Below are 24,966 nucleotides of genomic sequence, written 5' to 3' on the forward strand. Positions count from 1 at the left end.
TAACTTTTTTATTTTTCAGTCAACAAAGCTGTGTAAGGGCTTGTTTGTTGTGGGACGGGTTGTAGTTTTTATTGATAGTGATTCTGGCATTGTTTTTTTGTTTATGTTTTTTTGCGGTGTTCACTGTGTGGGAAAAATAATATTATAGTTTTATAGTTTGGGTCGTTACGAACCCGGTGATACCAAATATGAATACTTTTTTTAACGTTTACATTTTTTTCCTATAATAAAAGACTTAGATAAAAAAAAATATAATTTTTACACTTTTATAAAACATTTTTATTAACCTTTTTACACTTTTTTTTTTTTACCTGCAGCTCTGATCTCTGCTAGAATACATTACACTACCTAGGTAGTGTAATGTATTCCAACTGTCAGTGTGACATCACAATCACTCTGACAGTAAGCCTATGAGGACCAGCCAGAGTCGATGAGCCGCTGATCGGCAACAGTGGAGTGTCAGCTGTCAGGGACAGCTGACCTCCAGGTTCCCGATGCACAGTGTCACCGACAGTGTGCATCGGGAATGACACAGTGATTTCCTGTCACTCTGACAGGAAGCCTATCAGGAGGCTGGTCCTGATAAGCTTCCGTACATGGCAGGCACAGATTACATTGTTTGGCCTCCGTTTGCCATGCTAACCGTCTGCAAACCTCGTGGTTTCATCGTGGGGTCTGCCGATGTGCTAGAAACCCCTAAAATGCGGCGATTGCACTTGATCACCACATTTACGTGGTTAATTGCTGAAATTAGCGGTGATGAGCCGCTGATTGGCAACAGTGGAGTGTCAGCTGTCGGGGACCGACAGTGTGCACCGGGAACCGCGCAGTAACTGTATGTCCTGATGTGCTAAGACACTGGTCACCAGGACATACAGTTGCGTTGTGGTTCGCCTAGGGGTTAAGGGACATTACTAGCGCTGTAGCAGCCATATCTGAGACAAGGAGGCCTGGTGCCAGCTGTTATCTATCTGATTTGATCCAGTAGATATTGTAATTATTACTTGCTGATCCTTGCTTCAGGGTGCTCTTCACCTCTGGGCGCCGCTGCTGCACACAGGTTGCTGACATTAGACACACTATGTAAAAGACCCGAGAACGAGGGAAACATCCAAAAAGACCACAAAAAAGTGTCAACATACCCTAAGTAGGAGAGAGGCAGCTACGTGCAGTAAAGTTTGCAATTTAACACTTTTACTGCAGGAAATTTGGGTGCAGAAGAATTATTTTATTTATGCCTTTTCAGATTCCAACAGCCATAACTTTTTTATTTTGAAGTAGGCATAGCTAAAGCTGTATGTCTTGTTTTTGGCGACATGAGTGGTAGTTTTATTTTAGGTGACATTTATGATAAACATTAGTAATTGAGTATTCATATAATAGACAAATACATTCCCGGAGTTGTCAGTTATATGTAGTCTAACAATATAGTCAGCACAAATTATTGTTTTTTTTATTATGATCATATAATACAAATAATATATAAAGCAATTATCATCAGCTTACCATTGGGCCTGGGGGCCCATGAGGACCCGGTTGACCAGGAGGACCTATGATCTGTGAAAAGATTGCAAATTGAGAGCACTGTAAGCTTAGTCTACCCAGTCCCTGCAGCACTAAAATCATTAGAAATGGTTCATTGTGGATGATAATTGCTGCTGCAATCACTAAACTCGTTTTACAAAGCGTGAACAAGCACATTTGCATAATGTAAATGATGGCTTAACTCCTCAGCTTCCAAGCTGAATAGGTGTATAAGTTGGAAAAAACAACATTATGTTAAAATCAAAAGGAAATAATACAGTCTATGGCCCCATGCATGCCAAGCTATGTGAATGGAGTCTGTACGGTGGCGGACGAGAGCCATATTTATGGAGCTATTCTTCGCTACATATTAAATCAGAGGCAAATGGAGGTACAGAAGAGGCCCCATACTTCGGCCCTGTGCATGAAGCCTAAGGCTCATTTCTAATCACTTAAAGAGACTCTGTCACTAGTTTATTAATTCCCTATCTCCTAACTAATCTAATAGGTGCTTTGCTGCTGATGACTAAAGCGTGATTTGTTTTAAAAAAAACTTTTATTATTTGCAAAGTTATGAGCATTTTTCTAAATATGTAAATGAGCCTTTCCATTAGACAAATGGGTGTCAGCACCAGCGATTCTCCTGAGGTGGAGCTACCTCACAGCCTCTGACGTTGTCCTATCAGAATGAAGTTGCTTCACACAGTATGAGGCACATTCTAGAAAGAAGGGGGATCACTTCAAACAGCCATATCAGCGGTTCTGATGTCATATAAAGGAGAAGATTCTAATCTTTCATATGACACCAGGATCGCAGTTCTAGCTGTGATACAACCGGAGATATCGCCAGTTGAATACACAGTCGGGATTGGAAGCTGTATACTATATGACCACGCTGTGTTGCTGGGCAGGGAAGGGGGAGAAGCTGTATGAGGATTGGACAGCGTCATACAGAAAACATTACACCGCCCAGAGTGAAAAGAAAGAGTCACCTCCTTTTCAGCTATTAGAGCCACATTAGCATATTTAGAAAAATGCTAATAACTTTGCAAATAATAATTATTTTTTTTAAAACAAATCACACTGTAGTTATCAGCAGCAAAGCGCCAATTAGATTAGTTAGGAAATAGGGAATTGATAAACTTGTGACAGAGTCCCTTTAAGACATATGAGGGAATGCTTACCCTCTCTCCTGCACCAAGATCTGATCCTCCTTTTTATCTAAAAAGACGTACAGAAGAACAGGTCTGAAAGGAGCCTTGTCTGCGTTATACTATGAAGATCTTAGCAGCAATGACATCTCAGTGATAAAAGAAATACCAACATTTACTTGAGTTTAAAGTATTACTGTATGACAGTATGCTACCTATTCTATCATGTGTGGTATATTAGTTTGTGAACACCACCTGGTACTATGCACCGACAGTGTGCATCGGGAACGACACAGTGACTTCCTGTCACTCTGACAGGAAGCCTATCAGGAGGCTGGTCCTGATAGGCTTCCGTACCTGTACCATAAACTCCAAGAACCTTGGAGTATTAGGTATTGGGAATATCCAAAAATGAGCAAAGAAGCAGCACTCAAAAATAAAAGTGAATTTATTCACCAAACATTCACTGCAACATTTCACCTCCTCAATGAAGGCATTTTCAAGCATTGGTATTGGGAATAGGTATTGCATGATGCCAAGTACTTCAACATCTATCAGGCCATCATGAATATGATTTCAGTTTAGATGATACTTGTGTTTATTGGGATCATGTGCAAATAACTGTTAGAATATTCTAAACAAAAAAATTATTCCAGTCCAAAAAAATATTAATATTACATTCATGTGGTGCCAATATTCAAAAAGAGGTCAAAAAGTGAGACTGGAAACTATAGACCTGTAAGTTTAAGCTCCATTGTGGGTAAAATATTTGAGGCTTTGCTAATAGATGCTATTCTCGAGTATCTCAATGAAAATAAACTGTTAATGCAGAATCAGCATGGGTTTATGAGGGATCGGTAGTGACAAACTAATCTGAATCTGATTAGATTTTATGAGGAGGTAAGTTCTAGACTGGACCTGGGTAAGGCTGTGGATGTGGTGTATCTAGACTTTTCAAAGGCGTTTAATACTGTGTCGTAGGGCTAGGCAATTAATAAAACAAAACAACGAAATTCAGCGCAATTATTCGACGTCATCTTGCGCATTTCGTTTTTTTAGATGTTTTTACCGGTTTTAACTCTGTGTCTACAGGACGCAGATACCGTTGAATCCAATGGTGGAGCAGGGGCTGTATGGTCCCTGCTCTACCATTCACTATGTATCGCCAGACGCTCATGGCTCAGCACAGACAGACGCAAGGCAGTGACGTAATCGCACCTCTCCGCGCCGAGCCACACAGACCGGAGGAGCAGAGGATCTTCACTCTTTGTTGGAACAGGGTTAGGCGAGCATGTATTTTATTATTTTTATTAGGCACTATTGGGGCTGTGTGGGGACAGCTATGGGGTCATTATACTGCGTGGGAACAGCTGTGGGGCATTATACAGTGTGGGGGCAGCTACGGGGCATTATAATGTGTGGGGCAGCTATGGGGGATTTTATACTGTGTGGAGGGCAGTTATGAGGCATTATGCTGTGTGGGGGAAGCTATGGGGGCATTAAACTGTGTGAGGGCAGATATAGGGGCATTATAATGTGCGGAAGGCAGTTATGGGGGCACTATATTGTGTGGGGGCAGCTACGGGAGGCATTATACTAATTGGGGACAGCTATGGGGCATTGTACTGTGTGGAGGGCAGCTATAGGGGCATTACACTATGTGGAGGGTAGTGTGGGAGCAGATATGGGGGCATTATGATGTGTGCGGGGCAGGTATGGGGAAATATACTTTGTGGGGGCAGTGTCATGGGGTATATTATATACAATAGTATACAATAGGCTCAGGGGATAAATATTAATTCAATGGCGTAGCATGCAAATGGGGGCGTGGCATGCAAAAGGGCTGCAAAAGGGGTGTGGTCTGAATAATCGTTAATTAGTCATAATCAAGGTTACATGTTCAATTAATCGTGATTTTGATTTAGGTCACAATCGCCCAGCCCTACTGTGACTCATAAAAGGTTGGTATATAAAATGAAAATGCAGGTACTGGGGGAAATAGGTGTAATTGGGTTAACAACTGGCTCAGTGATAGAAAACAGAGGGTGGTTATTAATGGTACATCCTCAGAGTGGGTCACAGTTACCAGTGGAGTTCCACAGGGGACAGTATTAGGCCCTTTTCTTCTTTTTTTTTTTAATCTTTACATTTTCAAGTCATATAAAAACGAGCTTAAACAATAAATAAAAGATAGATAAAGCTTTATATAGTATGAACACAGTCATAAGCAATTCTGTCAAAGTAATAACAATAGAACAACATGTCCATTATGAATGTAGGAAATGGGGAAATAAGGGAGGGGGCAGGAATATGAAGGGGAATAGGGAATGGAGGTAAGGCAAGGAAAAGCCTATTACATGGACTACCAAGCCCTAAGTGGGTAGCACTGAAAAGTAAAAATCAGCCATCATATGAGGGTTTGAAAATCCAAGGATTCCAAAACATGTTAAAAGAATGATATCTGTTTTGACTGACATAAAAAAGACATTAATACAAACAATGAGTCGATACCATCTCAAATAATGCATTCATATTTGGGGACATCGGAGACTTCCAAGCCATACCTATCAATAGTTTAGCAGAAGGCAAAATGTGACGTACTAAGCGTCTGAAATCAGTGGGTATTCTCTCCACTCCCAGCGAAAGTAACGCCAAAGCTGGGTTAACAATCACATTTAATCCCATAATAGTCTACAAAAATGTAAAAATATCCTTCCAAAACGTTTAAAGTATGGGACAATCCCACAATATATGGTACAAAGTACCAATTTGACCGCATGATCTCCAGCATAAGCTACAAAAGGCGGGATAGATACAAGCTAGATTGGAAGGAGTCAAGTACCACTGCATTGACAGTTTATGGTACACCTCAAGTAAGTTCAAACACAAGGAAGATTTCATGGACCAGACAATAGCACTATTCCATTGATTGGTAGAAAAAGACTTCTGAAAATCAGTTTCCCAATTTAAAGAAGGAGCCCATTTAGAAATCTCCACGTCCCAATTCAACACTTTATAAAGACCTCTAGTAGATGCCAACTTAAACTTGAGCGGGTTCGAAATATAAGTAGAAATGTGCAGGGGTAACCTAGCCATGGCAACTGGAGAGGTACCTAAGCAATTTTTAATCTAGAGGTATTTGTTGCTGTCCCTCTCAGGCAATTGAAATAAGTTTGCTAATTCTGACAAAGGACCAAGATGTGACACTGATAAAAGTCGAAGAACTTTTTCAATCCTTCCCTCGATAAATAAATTAGAAATCATTACGTCTAATACATCTAACGGGACTTGAAGGGGGCATCCCAAAGGTTTGTGATTAATGGTAAGCTGTAAAGAGAGCCAGGCTTGTATAGATGCTTTGATGGTGGGTGTTTTTGGAAGAGGTAGGTTCAGGTCATATACATACGCTAAAAGCAAACTAGCAAGCGGCACTACTCAATTTAAGTGTTGGGCCCTCTTCTTTTTAATATGTGTATTAATGACCTTGTAGACGGTTTACGGAGTATAATTTCAGTATTTGCAGAGGATACTAAGCTCTGTAAAGTAATCAAGGCAGAGTAGAATGATGTAATACTACAGAGGGATTTGGGGAAGCTGGAGGTTTGGGCAGAGAAATGGCAAATTAAGTTTAATGTGGATAAATGTCAGGTTATGCACTTGGGCCAAAGAAACTAATTTTACAATAATGCATTAAATGGTAAAACACTGGATAAAAATGCTACTGAAAAAGATTTGGGGATATTGGTGGACAGTACATTTACCTCTAGCAACCAGTGCCAGTCAGCTGCTGCCAAGACAGATAAAATCATGGGATCCACCAAAAGAAGCATAGATGCTCAAGACAAGAACATAGTATTTGCCTCTATTCAAATCACTAGTCAGACCACACATGGAATATTTTGTACAATTTTGGGCACCTGTTTATAAGAAGGACATGGCTGAACTAGAACGGGTGCAAAAAAGGGCAACCAAAGTAATTAAGGGAATGGGCGGATTGCAGTACCAAGAAAGGTTATCAAACTTGGGGCTATTCAGTTTAGAAAAAAAGACGGCTTTGGGGGTGATCTAATTACAATGTACATATATATAATTGGACAGTACAGAGATCTTTCTAATGATCTTTTTACACCTAGGCCTGTAACAAGGGCAAGGAGGAATCCTCTACGTCTAGAGGAAAAAAGGTTTCACCACCGTCACAGACGGGGATTCTTTACTGTGAGAGCAGTGACACTACTTCTTGAAAAATATAATATTACAGGTCATGAGTACGAGATTCTGGAGATGGCACATTGATGCAGGGATTTATTCTGATTTCTATATTTGGAGCCAGGGAGGAATTTTTCCCCTAATGAGGAAATAGGCATCAACCTCATGAGGGTTTTGCCTTCCTCTGGATTAACACGGTAGGATTATAGATTGGACTTGATGGACCTGTGTCTTTTTCAAACCTTATCAACTATGTAACTGTGTAACTCTATATGGTTAAAAGGGAATGTTCACATGTGGCAGATTTCTTGCAAACATTTATGCAACTTTTGAATGCATCTGAATGGTATTTGTAAAAATCCACGCACATTCTGCAGAAATTATCCCATTGAGGTCTAAGTGACAGATTTTGAGACATAGAAATTTCTGCAACAAATCTGCCACATGTGTACACACCTTTACGAGGTTGTGTTGACAATAGTGTCAATTCTACTCATACTAATGGACTTCTTTTTAACGGTTTAAAATGGAAGGCATAATAGATGCCATTCAATTTAATGGAACAACAGAATTATATATTTTTTTTTACTGGGTAGAACAGTATAACATGCCACACTATTCTGCCCACCAAAAACAACTGAAACGTGAAGGAACACAGCTTAACTGATGCCAACTGATGGCATTCACCATGAAGAAAATCTGATTGAAATCAATGGGGACCTTATGGGAAACATTTCTCTACATTTTTCTGTAATAACAACAGAACAAAAATAATATATAGCCTTAGTTACATGCAGGTTGCATAATTAATAACTTGGTGTAATTAAGTATCTGTATTAATGAGCCACTGCTCAAGATCTACTTACGGAAGATCCATGTGGTCCAGGTGCACCATGGTCTCCCTTTTCACCCTTCAATCCATTTGCACCCTAGAAATCAAATATTATTTAAAAATGAAAGGAAAATCATTACATAAGAGTTCCATAAAGAGCACCTCGCAGCATCATAATCTCATGTCCACTTCTAAACCTCTCATACATGTGATCAGGAAATGTCCCCTTACATGCTTAATCTATTATAACTACTCCTATTACCTTTGAGTTAATATTTTAAACCTTTTGCAGTATTTAAAACTAGAATTCATGAATGAAACTAAAATAGTTGATTATGATTATAAGACTTCATGCAAAGCCTTATACACGGATCCCATGACACCATATAGTGTGTTAGTCTAAAGCACCATATTTTCCCCTAAATGCAGTGCTTCTAGGGGAGAATACAATATGGAGGTACACTATGGTCCCATAGCAGTCTATAGATGACGTATTATGGTCTGCAACTGGTACAGTCGTAATATAGTCGTGTGCATGAGACCTAAAAGCATTTAATACGTGACAAAAGCAAATTGTAAAACTCTCCATTAACATCAATTAACATCTAAATCTAACCAGTTTATACTAATTATGAAATGTAAGAGAAATAACACTTGTAGCACAGTTCTGCTTTTCAGGATCCCTTCAATTCTAAATACAATTAGGACAATTTACTAATCAAAATTCCCCAGAAGTCTGTCTGAAAGTGAGTAAAAAAACTGGTGCAGATTCCCGTGCGCCATATTTATTAAGTGTTTTAGACACTTTTTGAGCTTCACTAGACACTTTTGTAAATTGTCTAGAAAAGGGGGCATGGCTAAGTGGATTTGTAAAAAGTTACCAGGTTTATTAAAGGGGTTTTCCCATAGTCATTATTTATCACTTATCCACAGGATAGGTGATAAATATCTGATCGGTGGGGGTCCGACCACTGGCAACCCTACCAATCATGAGAATGGGTTTACCTCGCCGTTCCTTGGAGCCCCCATAGGAATGGAGCGGTAGTGCGCATGCTCGACCACCGCTTCATTCATTTCTATGGGGCTCCCGAGCGCTGTTTCAAGCAGCCCCATAGAAATAATTGGAGCGGTGGCCAAGCATGCGCTTTACCGCTCCATTCCTAATTGGGCTACCAGGAAAGTCAAGGTAAGCTTGTTCTTGTGATCGGTGGGGGTCCCAGCTTTCAGACCCCCACCGATCAGATATTTATCGCCTATCCTGTGGATAGATGATAAATAATGATTATGGGAAAACCGCTTTGTAGTTGTGTGTTTTTTTTGCAGAAAATAGTGGCATAAACTAATAGTTGTGCTGTTATGTTTGATTTACTTATAGATATAGTGGCATTTTCTGTTGCAGTCATATTGGTTGTCACTTATGATTTTTTGCAGAAAATATTTTATCAGCATGTTCAATCAAAGTGGCAGTAAGTTATTTATAAATGATTATTTTAAGTAGCATATATGCTTTATAACCCATATATTAACATAGAATTTAGGGTAAAAAAAACAACTAATGCCCAAGTGCTGTAGGTCAGCCATGCTAACCACTATGTTATCATATTCCCATAAACAAATCGTGTTGTGTCCTAAGAAGTAAGAGATATGTAAATATTTCTGAGATATAGTTCCTTTCTAAATACATTGTACTTATTACACTTGTATGGGCTGTATCAATAATAAAGTCATTGATAAGATAATAAAATATATGTATAAACTTTGATACAATAATAAAATTCACATCACATACTTCCCACAATCGTATCTGTACAGTTATTTAATATTATCCTAGACACATTTCCTACTTCAAGATCAGTTGTATATATAAATAGAGCATGTGTCGATGAGTATGCAGTTTTCAAGAGAGAATTGATCTAATTCAAACTTACTTAAATATTCAAATATATTCAAATGACATCCGAACATTGCTCATATACTTAGCAAACGTAAAATCAATCATAGTCAATAAGCTGCTGTCAAAGGATTTTCTTTCAGAATTTTTTTTTTACTCTTTATGGCTTGTGTACATTAATTTATCCTGCAGCTTATATCATTATTCCATAAGCATCCTTAATTAACATATCAATAAAAATCAAATCAACATTCCTGTTGCAGCAGGACAAATCAAATAGGAATAATAGATCCATCAAAAGAACATTGCTGATGGTTTCCAAATAGCAAAAGAAGATTTATTTTCTATACTGCAAAGAGTAAAAAGGAACTGAACAAGATGTGAAATTAACGAAGGAGAAAACGAAGGTAGATTACAGACTGTGTTAATTCGGCTATTGACACTTACAGGCAGTCCAGGTAGTCCAATTCCTCCTTTTTCTCCCGAAATACCAGTTTCTCCATGGTCTCCTTTAGAACCTTTAGGCCCCTGTTGGGCACAACAAAAACTTGAATAAAACTTCTTAAGAAATTCAAAAGAATTGATCAATATTTTTCTATAAACTACATGATAACAGTTAGGCCTCATGCACACGACCGTAGTGTTTTTCTGGTCCGCAAATTCCAGGACCGTGTTCCGTGAAATGTCATCCGCAGTTCATCCGTATGTAATCCGCAGTTCATCCGTATGTAATCCGCAAAATGCGGATGAAGAAAAAAAGCCTAGGTAAAACAGGATGACGACAGAACTCATTCCCGGTCGTCGCCTAGCAACATTTCCGCAAATCCGCAAACTGCGGATGACACACGGAGGTGTATCCGCAATTTCCACGGGCCCATTGACTTCTATTGGCATGTCCGCATCGAATTTGCGGCCCGTAATAAGACATGTCCTGAGTTTCTGCGGCACGGATTTGCGGACATGCGGAAATGTTGCTAGGCGACGACCGGGAATGAGTTCTGTCGTCATCCTGTTTTACCTAGGCTTTTTTTTTTTCATCCGCATTTTGCGGATTACATACGGATGAACTGCGGATTACATACGGATGAACTGCGGATGACATTTCACGGAACACGGTCCTGGAATTTGCGGACCAGAAAAACACTACGGTCGTGTGCATGAGGCCTTATATTTAAACATTAGAGAGTCATCACAACTCAATAGACTCAGTAGTAGGTATTCTGTCTCATACAGCTACGTAACCTGTGGTAAAGTTATTTTTCTAGATCAGAGAACATTATAAATAGTATGCCCAAAATTCTATATTAATCCATAGCTTGGAGTTTAATCACAAGAATTAATTTCACAAACTATTGCTTAAAAGCTGAGCAAATTTAGTAGGTTTAATTGCATCAAATGAATAATCAGACACTGCAGCATAAGCAGGTACACTAGATATGATGATAGATAGAGAGAGAGAGAGATAGATATGAGATAGATAGATAGATAGATAGATAGATAGATAGATAGATAGATAGATAGATAGATAGATAGATAGATAGATAGATAGATAGATAGATAGATAGATGATAGATAGATATGAGATAGATAGATAGATAGATAGATAGATAGATAGATAGATAGATAGATAGATAGATAGATAGATAGATAGATAGATAGATAGATAGATAGATAGATAGATATGAGATAGATAGATAGATAGATAGATAGATAGATAGATAGATAGATAGATAGATAGATAGATAGATAGATAGATAGATGATAGATAGATATGAGATAGATAGATAGATAGATAGATAGATAGATAGATAGATAGATAGATAGATAGATAGATAGATAGATAGATAGATAGATATGAGATAGATAGATAGATAGATAGATAGATAGATAGATAGATAGATAGATAGATAGATAGATAGATAGATAGATAGATAGATAGATAGATAGATAGATAGATGTGTATGAGAACACTAAATATGGTAAAGATAAATAAAATTCATTAATCACTAAATACATTGTAAATCCTGATACAGGAGAGAAACAAGAGCTGAGGCTGAGCTTTGTATACTGAACAAATCACCATGTTCGAGGCAAGCCTAATAAACAATAATATCATGTCAATAAGAAGCATATGATCCAAACAATCAGCCTAAAAGTGATGAACGCCATTCTCTATTCTGTGAAATGTAACATTGATGAGCTCCATTGTAGCATCAAGTGAAATAATGAAGTCATCAAGGGCTATTGGGGCAGCAATAATGTTAATTGTTCCATGACTTATCAGGATGCCCAGCGGTGAATTGCTGGGGTCTAAGCTGCAGAACTGTACCGTACAATATTTTGACAGTCTATCGCACAACATAAACTTTTGACGTTCCAAATGTTCAGTTCAAACGCGTCTCTTCTGGTAGTGTTCACGCAATAAGACACTGATGGTGCCACATGCTTCAGGAAGAACAAAGACCGGATTACTTTGTGGAAATGTAGATGGAATCCATGACTCTTTTTGTCATTTTAAACTCAAGGCTTTCAATAGAGATTTAGAAACTTTTCAAGGGTGGTTTCTTGAACCATTTTTTGTGAGGGAACTTCAGGAAACAAAGATTGTCAGTGGACAACAAGGCTATTCGAGTATTTCACATAATATCTCAAGAAATGGTCACTTCTATCTGTAATATTCAGGGTGTTTTATAGGCAGAAGATCCACTGAAGTTTGGAAAATTCTTTCAGATGCCTCAAAGGCAAGCTTCAGCGGCAGGCCTGAAAGGGTGTTGAAATGGACAGACTTGGGCTCACTGGCAAAAAATGATTCAGCATATGTAAATACAGTACATGTTTATATGAAGAAGGCAAGTTTTCTAAGTGTGAACTCTATATGCACAGGGTTTTAAAAAAAAAATTTAAGTCTTAAAACTTGTATACTATAGGGTTGCGTTTGACTTTACACAGAGGTTATATACTTGTAGAGTTCACAAATAAATGATTTCCTGAATATAAATTTTTAGTGTGGTTGTAATCTCTACACTAAGCATCATGTGCTATTCTATTATAATTTATTTCCAGTTTTGGGTGAATTATCAGCTGGTTCACTCGTCTTTAGTTACCATGGAAATCAAAGCCCTTAACATCAGCTCTTCAGTGACTATATATACGGAATTAAATATGGAAGGTTATTAATCACATCAATATATTATGTGATATGTCCTAATACATGAACTGGCTCATAAAATGTAGTATGTTCACTATATAAGATGAAAACGGTGATGTTATTTTTTTTATCAAGCGCAGAAAAAGAGTTTAAAGCATTAAAAGTGACCTTAGGTGATTAATGCAATTCCAATGGATCCCGTCACTGAAAACCCACAATGTGTCCCATTCATATAATGTACAATAATTACAATTAATGTATGAAATGTAACATGACTGGCGAATAGACATGAAAATGAATACTGCAATGTTTTAATACTAATATAGCTCTATCCTCAAATATTGTTACTTAGCATTTGCCTTACACTCAAAATGTACTGAATAGAACAGAATTCAATTTTTTTTGTCTTTTTAAACAAAAAATCAAAAAATGAGATCTTTTGAGATGTCTTCAAGAAAAAAATATAAAGATGTAAAATTAGCATATATATTAATATATTCATTATTGTAACCGGGTTTTTAATGTTAAATCCACAGTCCTTTTCATACAGCATCGATTTCCTGTGTGATGTATTTGCCATAGGGACAAATAGTCCCATATACTGTTTATTTGCTAAGAAAGTCATTTATTTATTTGCATACGTGGCAGTGATGAGCTCCTCATTTGGCACTCCGGGAAATCATGTATGTTTTGCATCATGACTAAAAGAGGCTCTGTCACCACATTATAAGTGGCCTATATTGTACATAATGTGATCGGCGCTGTAATGTAGATTACAGCAGTGGTTTTTATTTAGAAAAACAATCATTTTTGACGGAGTTATGACCTATATTAGCTTTATGCTAATGACTTTCTTAATAGACAACTGGGCGTGTTTTACTTTTTACCAACTGGGTGTTGTACAGAGGAGTGTATGACGCTGACCAATCAGTGACCAATCAGCGTCATACACTTCTCTCCATTCATTTACACTGCACATAGTGATCTTACTAGATCACTATGTGCAGCCACATACACACACACTAACGTTACTGAATCGTCTTGAGAGTTAATAAACATCACCTGCAGCCAGGATGGGATGTCTATTCACAATCCCGACACTTCGGTAACGTTTGTGTGTGACTTACAGTACAGCAAGTGTGATCTCACTGTAAGCTGTAATTTACAGCGTGATCTCGCGAGATTACGCTTGCTGTGCTGTAAATCCCAGGCGATATACTTTTTTTACTGGATAACTATGAATTGGACAGCATAGTTTATGATGATATTCCATACAGTAAGGTATGCCAACATATTACCTTCTTGGCGTAGGGCATAAGGACACTTTTGGCATATGTTAGGCCAATGAATCCTTATTGATATGACAAACGTTCAAACGTGATGGGAACATAGCCTTATTTGGTAAAGAAAGTTTTACAAAATCATGTAAAATCTTGTTTTAATTGTGAAGTTATATTCTAACAGAATAAAAATAATAATAATAATAATAATAATAATAATAATTCTAACAATAATAATCTATATAGCTTTTACTGGAGTTATCTACAACAGGGAAAGTGATGGGAATTCATGCTGAATACATTCTATTCTAGACATGTGTGCATTGAGGAAATAACAGTGGTTATAATGTGATACAATCATCCCACAAATTATGAAGATGCTTCAGATGTGTCAATGAAATGCATTTTCCATATGATAATTCCCCCCCCCCCAAAAAAAAAATCCATATCTGTAATATAGCACTCCAACCTAGACCTTTCCATTATGATGTGAAAGAATAAATGGATGAGAATGATGCCTTAAATATGAATTACACAATATACTGTACATATGAATGAGTGATAGAAGAGATGGTGGTACGTTGTACCCAGTAGTAATGGTCGATTTTGCAGATCTGCAACTAGAATGCATTATCCTGTGAAAACTATTAAAAGACATTTACCATGAAATCATGTATATAATTGATAGGATGTATCTTGTTTTCTACTTCCAGTGAAAACTGATTTTCGTTAGATAAAATGACTACCGTAGTAGAGACATGAAGCTATTACCATGGCCACCCAGTGTGCCTTCCTAATGTTCATTTTTACTACTTCCGATTGACATGCATGTTGGAAATCTCTATGATGGATTTATATGTAAATAATGTGTGCCCCTAGAAGTGAGCGGCCAACAGGCACCATGTAACTACATTACTGGCACTATTACAATGAAGGTGCCGCTGAAAGGTGCACAAAATGTACATATTGTCTGCCAGAATAGTCCTGAACGAGTGTTGGGGGCGCCCTTCAGTAAATGCAGTAGCATCTCTTACAGGGTCTGTTATCATGGCGGATTCTCTTTAAAGTCAAATTAGGGTCTGAATAGTTACATTAAGACCCAAAAATGTATTTGCAAAGTGTATTTATTACCTACTCATGCAATTACATGGATAGTCATGACAACAGACAATGACATGGCTTTAGACTACTGCTTCACTCCAGAGGTTATAGGAGGAAGTGGTAGTCTGACATACTTCCCTTAGACTCTGCTGGCATCTAACTAGACATGTCGGCAGAGTGCCGAGAATGGAATCGGCGGTTAAACTCATGACATGCCATTTACAGGTAAAAATCATGAATATGTTTATGAACTAAATAGCTACATAACACCCAACATCACTGAGAAATGGGCCAGATTGAAGTCTTGTAACTTAGGGGCCCTTCAAAATGTACATATTTTAGTAAACTAGGGCCCAGTGCAGATGCAGCGCAAAGTACACTTTACATCTAGAATGAAGATTATTAATTTATAGATGACATTGGAAATCACATGGATTCTGTAGATCTTTTCTTCAGAGACTTTCCTGCGTTGTAGATATTAGGTTATTAATATGACACTATGTTGTCAGGGGAAGATAATAAAAAATGTAAACTCTGCTATTTCCTAACAGGACATCAATAAATTAGTATATCTCCAAAGACACAAATGATCTGATACAATACTAAAGATGAAATATCCAGGAATGACTTATGTCATAGGGATTGTATCGATTTTTATATCACCTTTCAATCTTAGCTAACACTGAGAGCCACATACTGTACTACTCAGCTCTCGGGACTGGAAGTGGGAAACTTATGGACATCCACTGATATCAATGGGTACACTGCCATGCTGTATTCCTGCTCCCACACTGCAAACAGTTCATGGATAAAGGGGGTTCAAGTAGCAAGACTCCATCATTTACTTATGAGACCCACAAATTGAAATGGGAATGTTAAAACTTATACAATTCCTTTGGGGTTTATTTACATGTCGCAGTCACATCACATTTTTTTGCAGCGATTTTCCCAAAATATGGCCATGATGTGTGAATATACCCTTAATATATTCTACCTGAAGTGTAAATGTCCCACCTTCATCATTACAATACCCATTCAACCCCTTTATATGAGGATATTGACAGTTTGTGATTGATAAATGAGAAAATGCTTTACCTGCTCCCCATCAATTCCTGGAGGTCCAACAGGGCCCCCCTCTCCCTGTAGAAACAATGTAGATTACCATGAGCTTGGCAATTTGTCAAGACACCTTTAACATGTTGTGGGATGATTTCCGAACAGGTTTAAGCTGAAAACATGGGACTGACCCAGTGTAAAACCACCAAACCATATAAAGGACAAGAAGGCTCATAACTAAATGGATCATAGTCAAACTAGGTTAAATATTTCATGTAAAATCTTATGACATAGCAGTCTCACACTTACTACAATTATATGTTTACAGCCAATGGGAGAAATCCCATTGCTAACAGTGATATCAGAGCGTGTAATTGCAATTTTATTGAAATCCTCATCGCAATGTAAAATTACAACCATTTATAGCTGTTTTTGCATTGTACTTTATTCCATGCATTACCTCTGCTACAGTATGTTACACATTGTTCAATGCACAGGATGACTACATACAAATAGATAATTTTAAAAACTGATAAGGATGATTTGTTAGTGCAAGTCAATTCTAGATATGAATTCTTCTCTACATTTAAAGAGGCTCTGTCACCAGATTTTGCAACCCCTATCTGCTATTGCAGCAGATCGGCGCTGCAATGTAGATTACAGTAACGTTTTTATTTTTAAAAAACGAGCATTTTTGGCCAAGTTATGACCATTTTTGTAGTTATGCAAATGAGGCTTGCAAAAGTCCAAGTGGGTGTGTTTAAAAGTAAAAGTCCAAGTGGGCGTGTATTATGTGCGTACATAGGGGCGTTTTTAATACTTTTACTAGCTGGGCGCTCTGAAGAGAAGTATCATCCACTTCTCTTCAGAACGCCCAGCTTCTGACAGTGCAGATCTGTGTCGTCACTCACAGGTCCTGCATCGTGTCGGCCACATCGGCACCAGAGGCTACAGTTGATTCTGCAGCAGCATCAGCGTTTGCAGGTAAGGGGTTGCAAAATCTGGTGACAGAGCCTCTTTAATGAAAGACTATGCACATCTAGTGTCCTAAGTTCCTTGGGTGATGTCAGGGACCATGGCTGCCAGGGTAGGGTGCTTCCACTTTTGTCTGTATTATGCTTCTCCTTATAGTTTGCCTTATGGGCTGGATATAAATAAATCCCTGTGTAATTGTATCCCATGTATCCTGTCCATGGACTCGCCTCTATGAATGAGCAGCATGTAACCAACCATTGATTCTACCACATATTGTGCATACCTTTATCATTTTGAAAGGCAAGATGAAATATTAGTGTTAGTGTTTTTGTTTCATTGTATTACACAAAAATCAACTCCAGAGGGCAGCAAAGCGCTAGAAGCCCCATCATGCAACGAAAGAAAAATTTCATATCTTTGTATCAAATAGAAATCTATATATTTGAGTCTCTGCTTATCTTAGTCAATAATAAATATTAAAAAAAACACCTTTGGTCCAGGCGTGCCAGTTGGCCCAGGGGGTCCAGGAGGTCCCTGTTAATAAAGAAAAGGACTTAGTTACAATTCTGCAATCTGTAATACCAGAAACAGCTGACATGGTTAGTTAGTGACATAATGACATGAAATTTGTTTATATGTAACACATGGAGTTGTAACAATAGACGAGGAGTCAAGACAATGTTATTCATATCTTTCCTAAATGCAAGAAACAAAGGACCTTTTTCTCCAAGTTTCTTTCTCCAAGTCTTTTTTGTGTAGCTTTCCACATTACAGACTCTGGCACCCTTCCCTATATGTCTAGGATCGGAGGACATTTATAAGAGAGATCTGTTATATGAAGATTTTGTGGTCAAGATGTTTATTTTCTCTTCAAGTGTATATCTGGGAGACGGCTACGCGGGCTAGTCACCAAATATACTCTATGCCAGAGGTCTCCAACCTTTTGTACCTTGTGAGCCACATGCAACTTTTAGAGGTGATCAAGATAAAATATATATATTTTAATGTGAAAATTTACACTGGTGTTTTGATGTTACACTGATGTTATGGATACTATGACATGCCTGCAATATTTTCATTGTAGGTGTCATAACCAGTGCATATGCTCATAACTCAGGGCTCCTACAACAAGCCACAAAGCTGGGGGTCATGACCCACATGTAGCTCCAAAGACACTGGTTAGGGGCCACTGCTTTACAATCATAATCAATCCTGCAGCAGGCTTGAATGTTTTGGAGATAGGGACTGTTCACACCTGTATCAGTATTTCCGTCGGCGCTTGATGGAACCCATTGACTTTATTGGGTTCCGTCAGATTTCTATCGGGGTGTCTGTAGATTTACTGGAAACAATAGCGCAGCATGCTGCGCTGTTGTTTCCGGTATTTTCGTCTGCATCTGTGACAGAGGCCCCTAATGGAGCCTCAAATGCAAATGTGAACAGGTCCTAACCGGAGGTCTATTGTGCTGGAAAATCCAACTTCCTGCTCTGAAGCCACAGGAAGTTGACTTTCCTGCCTTATTTGGCTATAGTGTATACCAGAGGTAAACTAAAAGTATAACTAGACTGCCATACCTGGGTAGCTATGCCATAAATATCTATATAAAACCACTTATTATATATAATAATCCACATTCATGGAGTAATTGTGATGAAACACCAAGAACACATCACAAGCTTTTTTGAAATGTGCAGATACCACTTTGTTCACGTTGCAAAAGTCACACACGTCGTACTGAACCTATGTAGTGCCTACCTTAAAGGGAACCTGTCACCAGCATTTCACCTATTGAACTCTACTCACCCCTCAGTGGCCGCTGCTATCAAAAGTTCATTGCCATTATCCCCTCTCCTAAACTCCTTCTCAGACTGTAAATAACGGTCTGCAAACATTTTGCGCTTTTTATTGTAATAATCCGGCGTCCCTTTGTGTGCACGTACCATATGAGCACATCAATGCACAAGCGCGGGATTTTGTGTGCTGGGGGAAGGCGAGGAGCGGTCAATCAATAGTACAGAGGCGGGGTAAACTCGGAAAGACTTGGGGAATGAAGATATGACTCTTTTCAAATGAAGATCTGACTCTTTTATGCTCATTTGCATACGGTGTGGGAACACTAAAAAGCTAAATACTAAAGCTACAGAGCCGACTAAGAAGATAATTATAGGTTATATAGAAATGATTTTTCACCCACTACCACCAGGTATTGCGGGTCTAATAGGTGAAATGCTGGTGACAGGTTCCCTTTAATTCCTTCAGGCATCTGGCACTGAGTTAACATTCCAATCTTTCCTCAATAAAATATTAAAGATTTTTACATTTAAACTCAGTCTAAAAATATAATTGTTACTTTATAAAACATACATGTATGTATAAAATGTATGTATAACACAAGTATTTTATTTTTTCCAACTGATTTATTTATGGTCACTATAACAGAAAGTGATCTGATACTGCCACGAGCGTATTTTGCCCATGTCTTTATAGTGGGTATTCCTATTTCTGTATATTTGCTTCAGTTCAGGATATTTTTATAGAAACCTCTATGAGTCTATCATTTTATTTGAGTAGGTAACCCAGCTTATCACATCTATTAATATACGGTACGCTAATTTACTTGCCTAAATCTTTATTATTTATGGGATCCTATGGGTGATGTATCACACTGTATGGCACATATTACAGGTATCTGTTTTACACATCATGAGCTTATTAATGGCATAACATGAGGGTTCATGATGTATCCATTTAACGGATCCCATAATAGTTTGTGGCTGACGGGTGGCACCCTCACAGCCACCACATCAAATTTCTGAATAGTTTGTTTCAGTTACAACCCATATCAACTATGATTACTTTGTTAGGGTATTAGCCGTTTTATTAGTTACATTAAACTTGGAAAGCAGCAGGGTAAAAAGTGGCATTTAGTTTGTAGTAAATTTATAGAGATGTCCAATTCATCCCTGTCCCTATATAATAAGCATGCGGAAAAACACGGCACAAAGCCACACATGACACAAACGATCACTCCATGCAGGTTAATTACCGTAACTGTAATGGCAGTAATCCTCTGATGACAAGCCATAGTGACAAGAAATAACAATGTACTTATTATTACATCATACTACAATGCTATAAAGCTTTTCTCTGCTAAAACAAATGTTGGATAATTAAGCAGTAAAGAATTTGGCAAGCATGATAAATGTATACAGGATGCGTTCCAGTCTCCAGTGGTGACAAAGCCGTTCTGTGGACTTTAATCTGAACGTTTGTTCCCAATTGACCCGGAATAAAACGGTAACTGTCATATATAAGATACTTGTTAATCCCCAAACTAACTACCATTTTAAGCTTGCAATAAATCATGTGTGTCCTCGGCAGATGATGTCAGGCAATAATCGAGAGAATATCTCTATTTTACAGCCAGCCAACAGCATTCAAAGACACAGTAAAGGAGACAGAACGACAAGGATTGCCAGAAAGTCAATGTGATTAATGAACTCCCCTGGAATGGACACTTGATAAAGCTACCTATGAAATGAAGCCCCGTCCTCCACAGAATAGTGGTCGTAAACTAGACAAATATTCCCTAATAGCTATAAATTATCCCAGAACATTCAGTTTCTTACCTGCAATGCTTCCTGAATATTTCCATTGTAATCTATGATTTCCGTTGCTCCTTGATCGCCCTTTTGCCCTGGGGGTCCCTGTTTAAAAAAAGTAAAAACCCATTTTACTGTCCGGTTGAGTTATTTATTCATCTTTTTATCGTGTCAGAAAGCTCTTCTTGAGGAAAAAGAGAAATAAATAAAAACATTATCTGAAAACACATTTTTTTATTACATATTAAAACTGAAGAATATATATTTGGGAATGGACATTGTTTGTATGTGCTTTTGAACTTTTGTTAGTAATTACAATAAACCCATTACTGTTCCCTTTACCGTTTTTCTTATTTATATTGCTAAATCTTGGTTATAGAGCCAAGCGCTTATAATATTACTTGTACATTTGGAATCATTGACCTCAGACATTTAAAGGCTGTGTACACCTTTGAAATCGTCTTTTTAATTTTATAAATAAAAATGTCTATCAGTGTGTTTGGTGCAACTTTCTAAATACTTTTTATTAAAAAATTATTTAAACTTTTTGAGATACAGCTGCTTTGTATACTGTACATAGGGCAACTGTATCTAGCTCTGAAACCTGTATCCGTCATGTCAGTGGCACTGACAGGTTCAGTAACAGCGGGTCCTGGGTGTCTCTGACACGCAGCAGCCACCTGTTATCGATCACATGCACTTATATGAACTTATATGTGATCTGTAACAGCTCGATCCTGTGTGTGAGAATACACGTAGGACCCACCTACACTAAACCCCTAAACCCGTCAGTCCCACTGACCTGACAGATACATCTGCTCTGTGTACAGCATACAGTATACAGCAGGTAAAAATATCTTTTGATAAAGAGTATTTAGAAAGTTGCACAAAACACACTGATTGACATTTTCTTTTATATATATATATATATATATATATATATATATATAAACTATTCCAAAGGTGTACATAGCCATTAAGGTGTTTTTTTTTGTCTTTAATAAAGAGTGTACAGAGAGAAAGACTCTGTTGTTGCCTTGTGGTCTGTGTGTGCCCAGTGTGTGCCCCAAAAGTCTAAAGAAGGGAGCCAGCCCGATGGTCACACTGAAAGAGCACTGGGCCTAATCACTTGGAATCGGCCCAATTTTGGAACCCCCCTTCTCGTTTCTGACCATATAGTCTAACTTGTATAAATCATCCTTAACATAAGTCAAATAACAAGGTAGTCAGTCTTTTATAATCCCACAATGGTAAGAATTTTACTTTTTGATATTAAAACTAAATAAACATGTAATTGCAAAAACAAAACTTACTCTGGGACCAATAGGGCCGGTATCACCTCTGCTTCCAGAATCTCCCTAAAATGACAGAATATAGAATTTAGTAATAACGACTTAAAAATCAAAGTCCATGTTACTTACATATTTGTATGTATAACAAAGTCACGCTGCAAGGAAAGACAACTTCTGATCCATTCAAGTTAAACCTACGATAACTCCATGACTAGTATTGCCACCTAATCATGGCTTAAGCAGCTGTCGGTGGTGTGTGAACATAGCTGTATTGGTAGCGTCACATCATAATCCTGGGAACAGCTGAGGCAGATAGAGAAGATGCTGTGGATATGAGTCAGTGTCTCTGAGTGCCGTTACAGTAAAATATCCAGGGCCATCTATATGCATCTTGATTTGTGCCGTACTGTCACTTGTTGCACCAAAGCCAATATAAGTATATTCTCACTTTAGTAAACAAACTGCTTAAAGTGAACATATAAAAGTGACTAAGATAATGTCAGGGTAGTAGAGCAGTAGAATGGGAAGAATGGATCATATACAATTTTGTTAAAAGAATAATGGAGGCATAACTGCAGCTTCCATGTATACTTGCATTTAGGAAGTATAGGAAATAAAATAATTTCCCTTCAACAAATTCTGCAGACCTATGAATACTAGGACACAGGGGAACTTGTGTTAATATGAAGATAAGAAACTGTGTATATGTGGGATAATGAAGCTGTGGAACTATGAACTTGTGGGACAATAAAGTGGTATAGCTGTGAACTTGTGGGACAGTAAAGCTGTCTAGCTGTGAACTTGTGGGACAATAAAGCTGTACAGCTGTGAACTTGTGGGCCAAAAAAGCTGTATAGCTGTGAACTTGTGGGACAGTAAAGCTGTATAGCTGTGAACTTGTGGGACAATAAAGCTGTATAGCTGTGAACTTGTGGGACAATAAAGCTGTATAGCTGTGAACTTGTGGGACAATAAAGCTGTGGAGTTCTGAACTTGCGGGACACTAAACTGTATAGCTGCAAACCTTTGGGACAATGAAGGTGTATAGCTGTGAACTTGTGGGACAATAAAGCTTTAGAGCCTTGAACTTGTAGGACAATGAAGGTGTAGAGTTGTGAATTCGTGGGACTATAAGGCTATGTTCACACAGAGTTTTTTGCAGGCGGAATTTCTGCCTCAAAATTCAGTTTGGAAGTTTAAAGGCAGATTTTCCTCTTCCTCCACGCTGATTTTCGCTGCGTTTTTCCACAGTGTTTTTCGCCCGCGGGCATAAAACGGCGCTAAAATACGCTTTCTCTGCCTCCCATTGAAGTCAATGGGCGGTCAGAGGCGCAAACGCCCGAAGATAGGGCATGTGGCTTCATTTTCCCGCGAGACGGTTTTACCGCTCGCGGGAAAAAGACGCCTCTGCCTCCCATTGAAATCAATGGGAGGCATTTTCGGGCCGTTTTTGACTAGTTTTTTGGCGCGGTTAAAGCTGTAGCTTTAAAGCTGTATAGCTTTTGAACTTGTGGGACAGTAAAGCTGTATAGCTGTGAACTTGTGGGACAGTAAAGCTGTATAGCTGTGAACTTGTGGGACAATAAAGCTGTATAGCTGTGAACTTGTGGGACAGTAAAGCTGTATAGCTGTGAACTTGTGGGACAGTAAAGCTGTATAGCTGTGAACTTGTGGGACAATAAAGCTGTATCGTTGTGAACTTGTGGGACAGTAAAGCTGTATAGCTCTGAACTTGTGGGACAATAAAGCTGTATAGCTGTGAACTTGTGGGACAGTAAAGCTGTATTGGTGTGAACTTGTGGGACAATAAAGCTGTCTAGCAGTGAACTTGTGAGACAATAAAGCTGTATAGTTGTGAACTTGGACAATAAAGCTGTCTAGCTGTGAACCTGTGGGACAGTAAAGCTGTAAAGCTGTATAGCTGTGAACTTGTGGGACAATAAAGCAGTATAGCTGTGAACTTGTGGGACAATAAAGCAGTCTAGCTGTTAACTTGTGGGACAATGAAGCTGTCTAGCAGTGAACTTGTGGGACAATAAAGTTCTATAGCCTCGAACTTGTGGGACAATGAAGGTGTAGAGCTGTGAACTTGTGGGACAATAAAGCTGTATAGCTGTGAACTTGTAGGACAATAGAGCTGTATAGCTCTGAACTTGTGGGACAATAAAGCTGTATAGCTGTGAACTTGTGGGACAGTAAAGCTGTATAGGTGTGAACTTGTGGGACAATAAAGCTGTCTAGCAGTGAACTTGTGGGACAATAAAGCTGTATAGATGTGAACTTGTTGGACAATAAAGCTGTATAGCTGTGAACTTGTGGGACAGTAAAGCTGTATAGCTCTGAACTTGTGGGACAATAAAGCTGTATAGCTGTGAACTTGTGGGACAGTAAAGCTGTATAGCTGTGAACTTGTGGGACAAAAAAGCTGTATAGCTGTGAACTTGTGGGACAAAAAGGTGTAGAGCTGTGAACTTGTGGGACAATAAAGCAGTCTAGCAGTGAACTTGTGGGACAATAAAGTTCTATTGCCTCGAACTTGTGGGACAATGAAGGTGTAGAGCTGTGAACTTGTGGGACAATAGAGCTGTATAGCTGTGAACTTGTGGGGCAATAAAACAAAAAAGCTGTATAGCTGTGAACTTGTGGGACAATGAAGGTGTAGAGCTGTGAACTTGTGGGACAATAAAGCTGTCTAGCTGTGAACTTGTGGGACAATGTAGGTGTAGAGCTGTGAACTTGTGGGACAATGAACTTTCTAGCCTTGAACTTGTAGAACAATGAAGGTGTAAAGCCGTGAACTTGTGGGACAATAATGGTGTAGATCTGTGAACCTGTGGCACAATAAAGCTGTATAGCTGTGAACTTGGGGGACAATGAAGGTGTAGGTCCGTGAACTTGTGGAACAAT

General features: G+C 38.4%; 1 protein-coding gene across 1 annotated transcript in view; it reads right to left on the reverse strand.

Moving 5' to 3' along the window:
• The window catches only part of COL25A1 (collagen type XXV alpha 1 chain), a 411,800-nt gene that overhangs the window by 39,147 nt on the left and 347,687 nt on the right, over nt 1-24,966 (reverse strand). Inside the window, exons 22-29 of the mRNA XM_075860518.1 lie at nt 22,081-22,125; nt 20,795-20,872; nt 20,212-20,235; nt 17,654-17,698; nt 16,229-16,273; nt 10,052-10,132; nt 7,748-7,810; nt 1,507-1,557 (exon numbers count right to left, since the gene is read on the reverse strand). Of these exons, the coding sequence (XP_075716633.1) occupies nt 1,507-1,557; nt 7,748-7,810; nt 10,052-10,132; nt 16,229-16,273; nt 17,654-17,698; nt 20,212-20,235; nt 20,795-20,872; nt 22,081-22,125 (432 nt within the window). The remainder of the gene's footprint in view (nt 1-1,506; nt 1,558-7,747; nt 7,811-10,051; nt 10,133-16,228; nt 16,274-17,653; nt 17,699-20,211; nt 20,236-20,794; nt 20,873-22,080; nt 22,126-24,966) is intronic.

This window comes from Rhinoderma darwinii, chromosome 1, assembly GCF_050947455.1.
Source record: "Rhinoderma darwinii isolate aRhiDar2 chromosome 1, aRhiDar2.hap1, whole genome shotgun sequence".
NCBI lineage: Eukaryota > Metazoa > Chordata > Amphibia > Anura > Rhinodermatidae > Rhinoderma > Rhinoderma darwinii.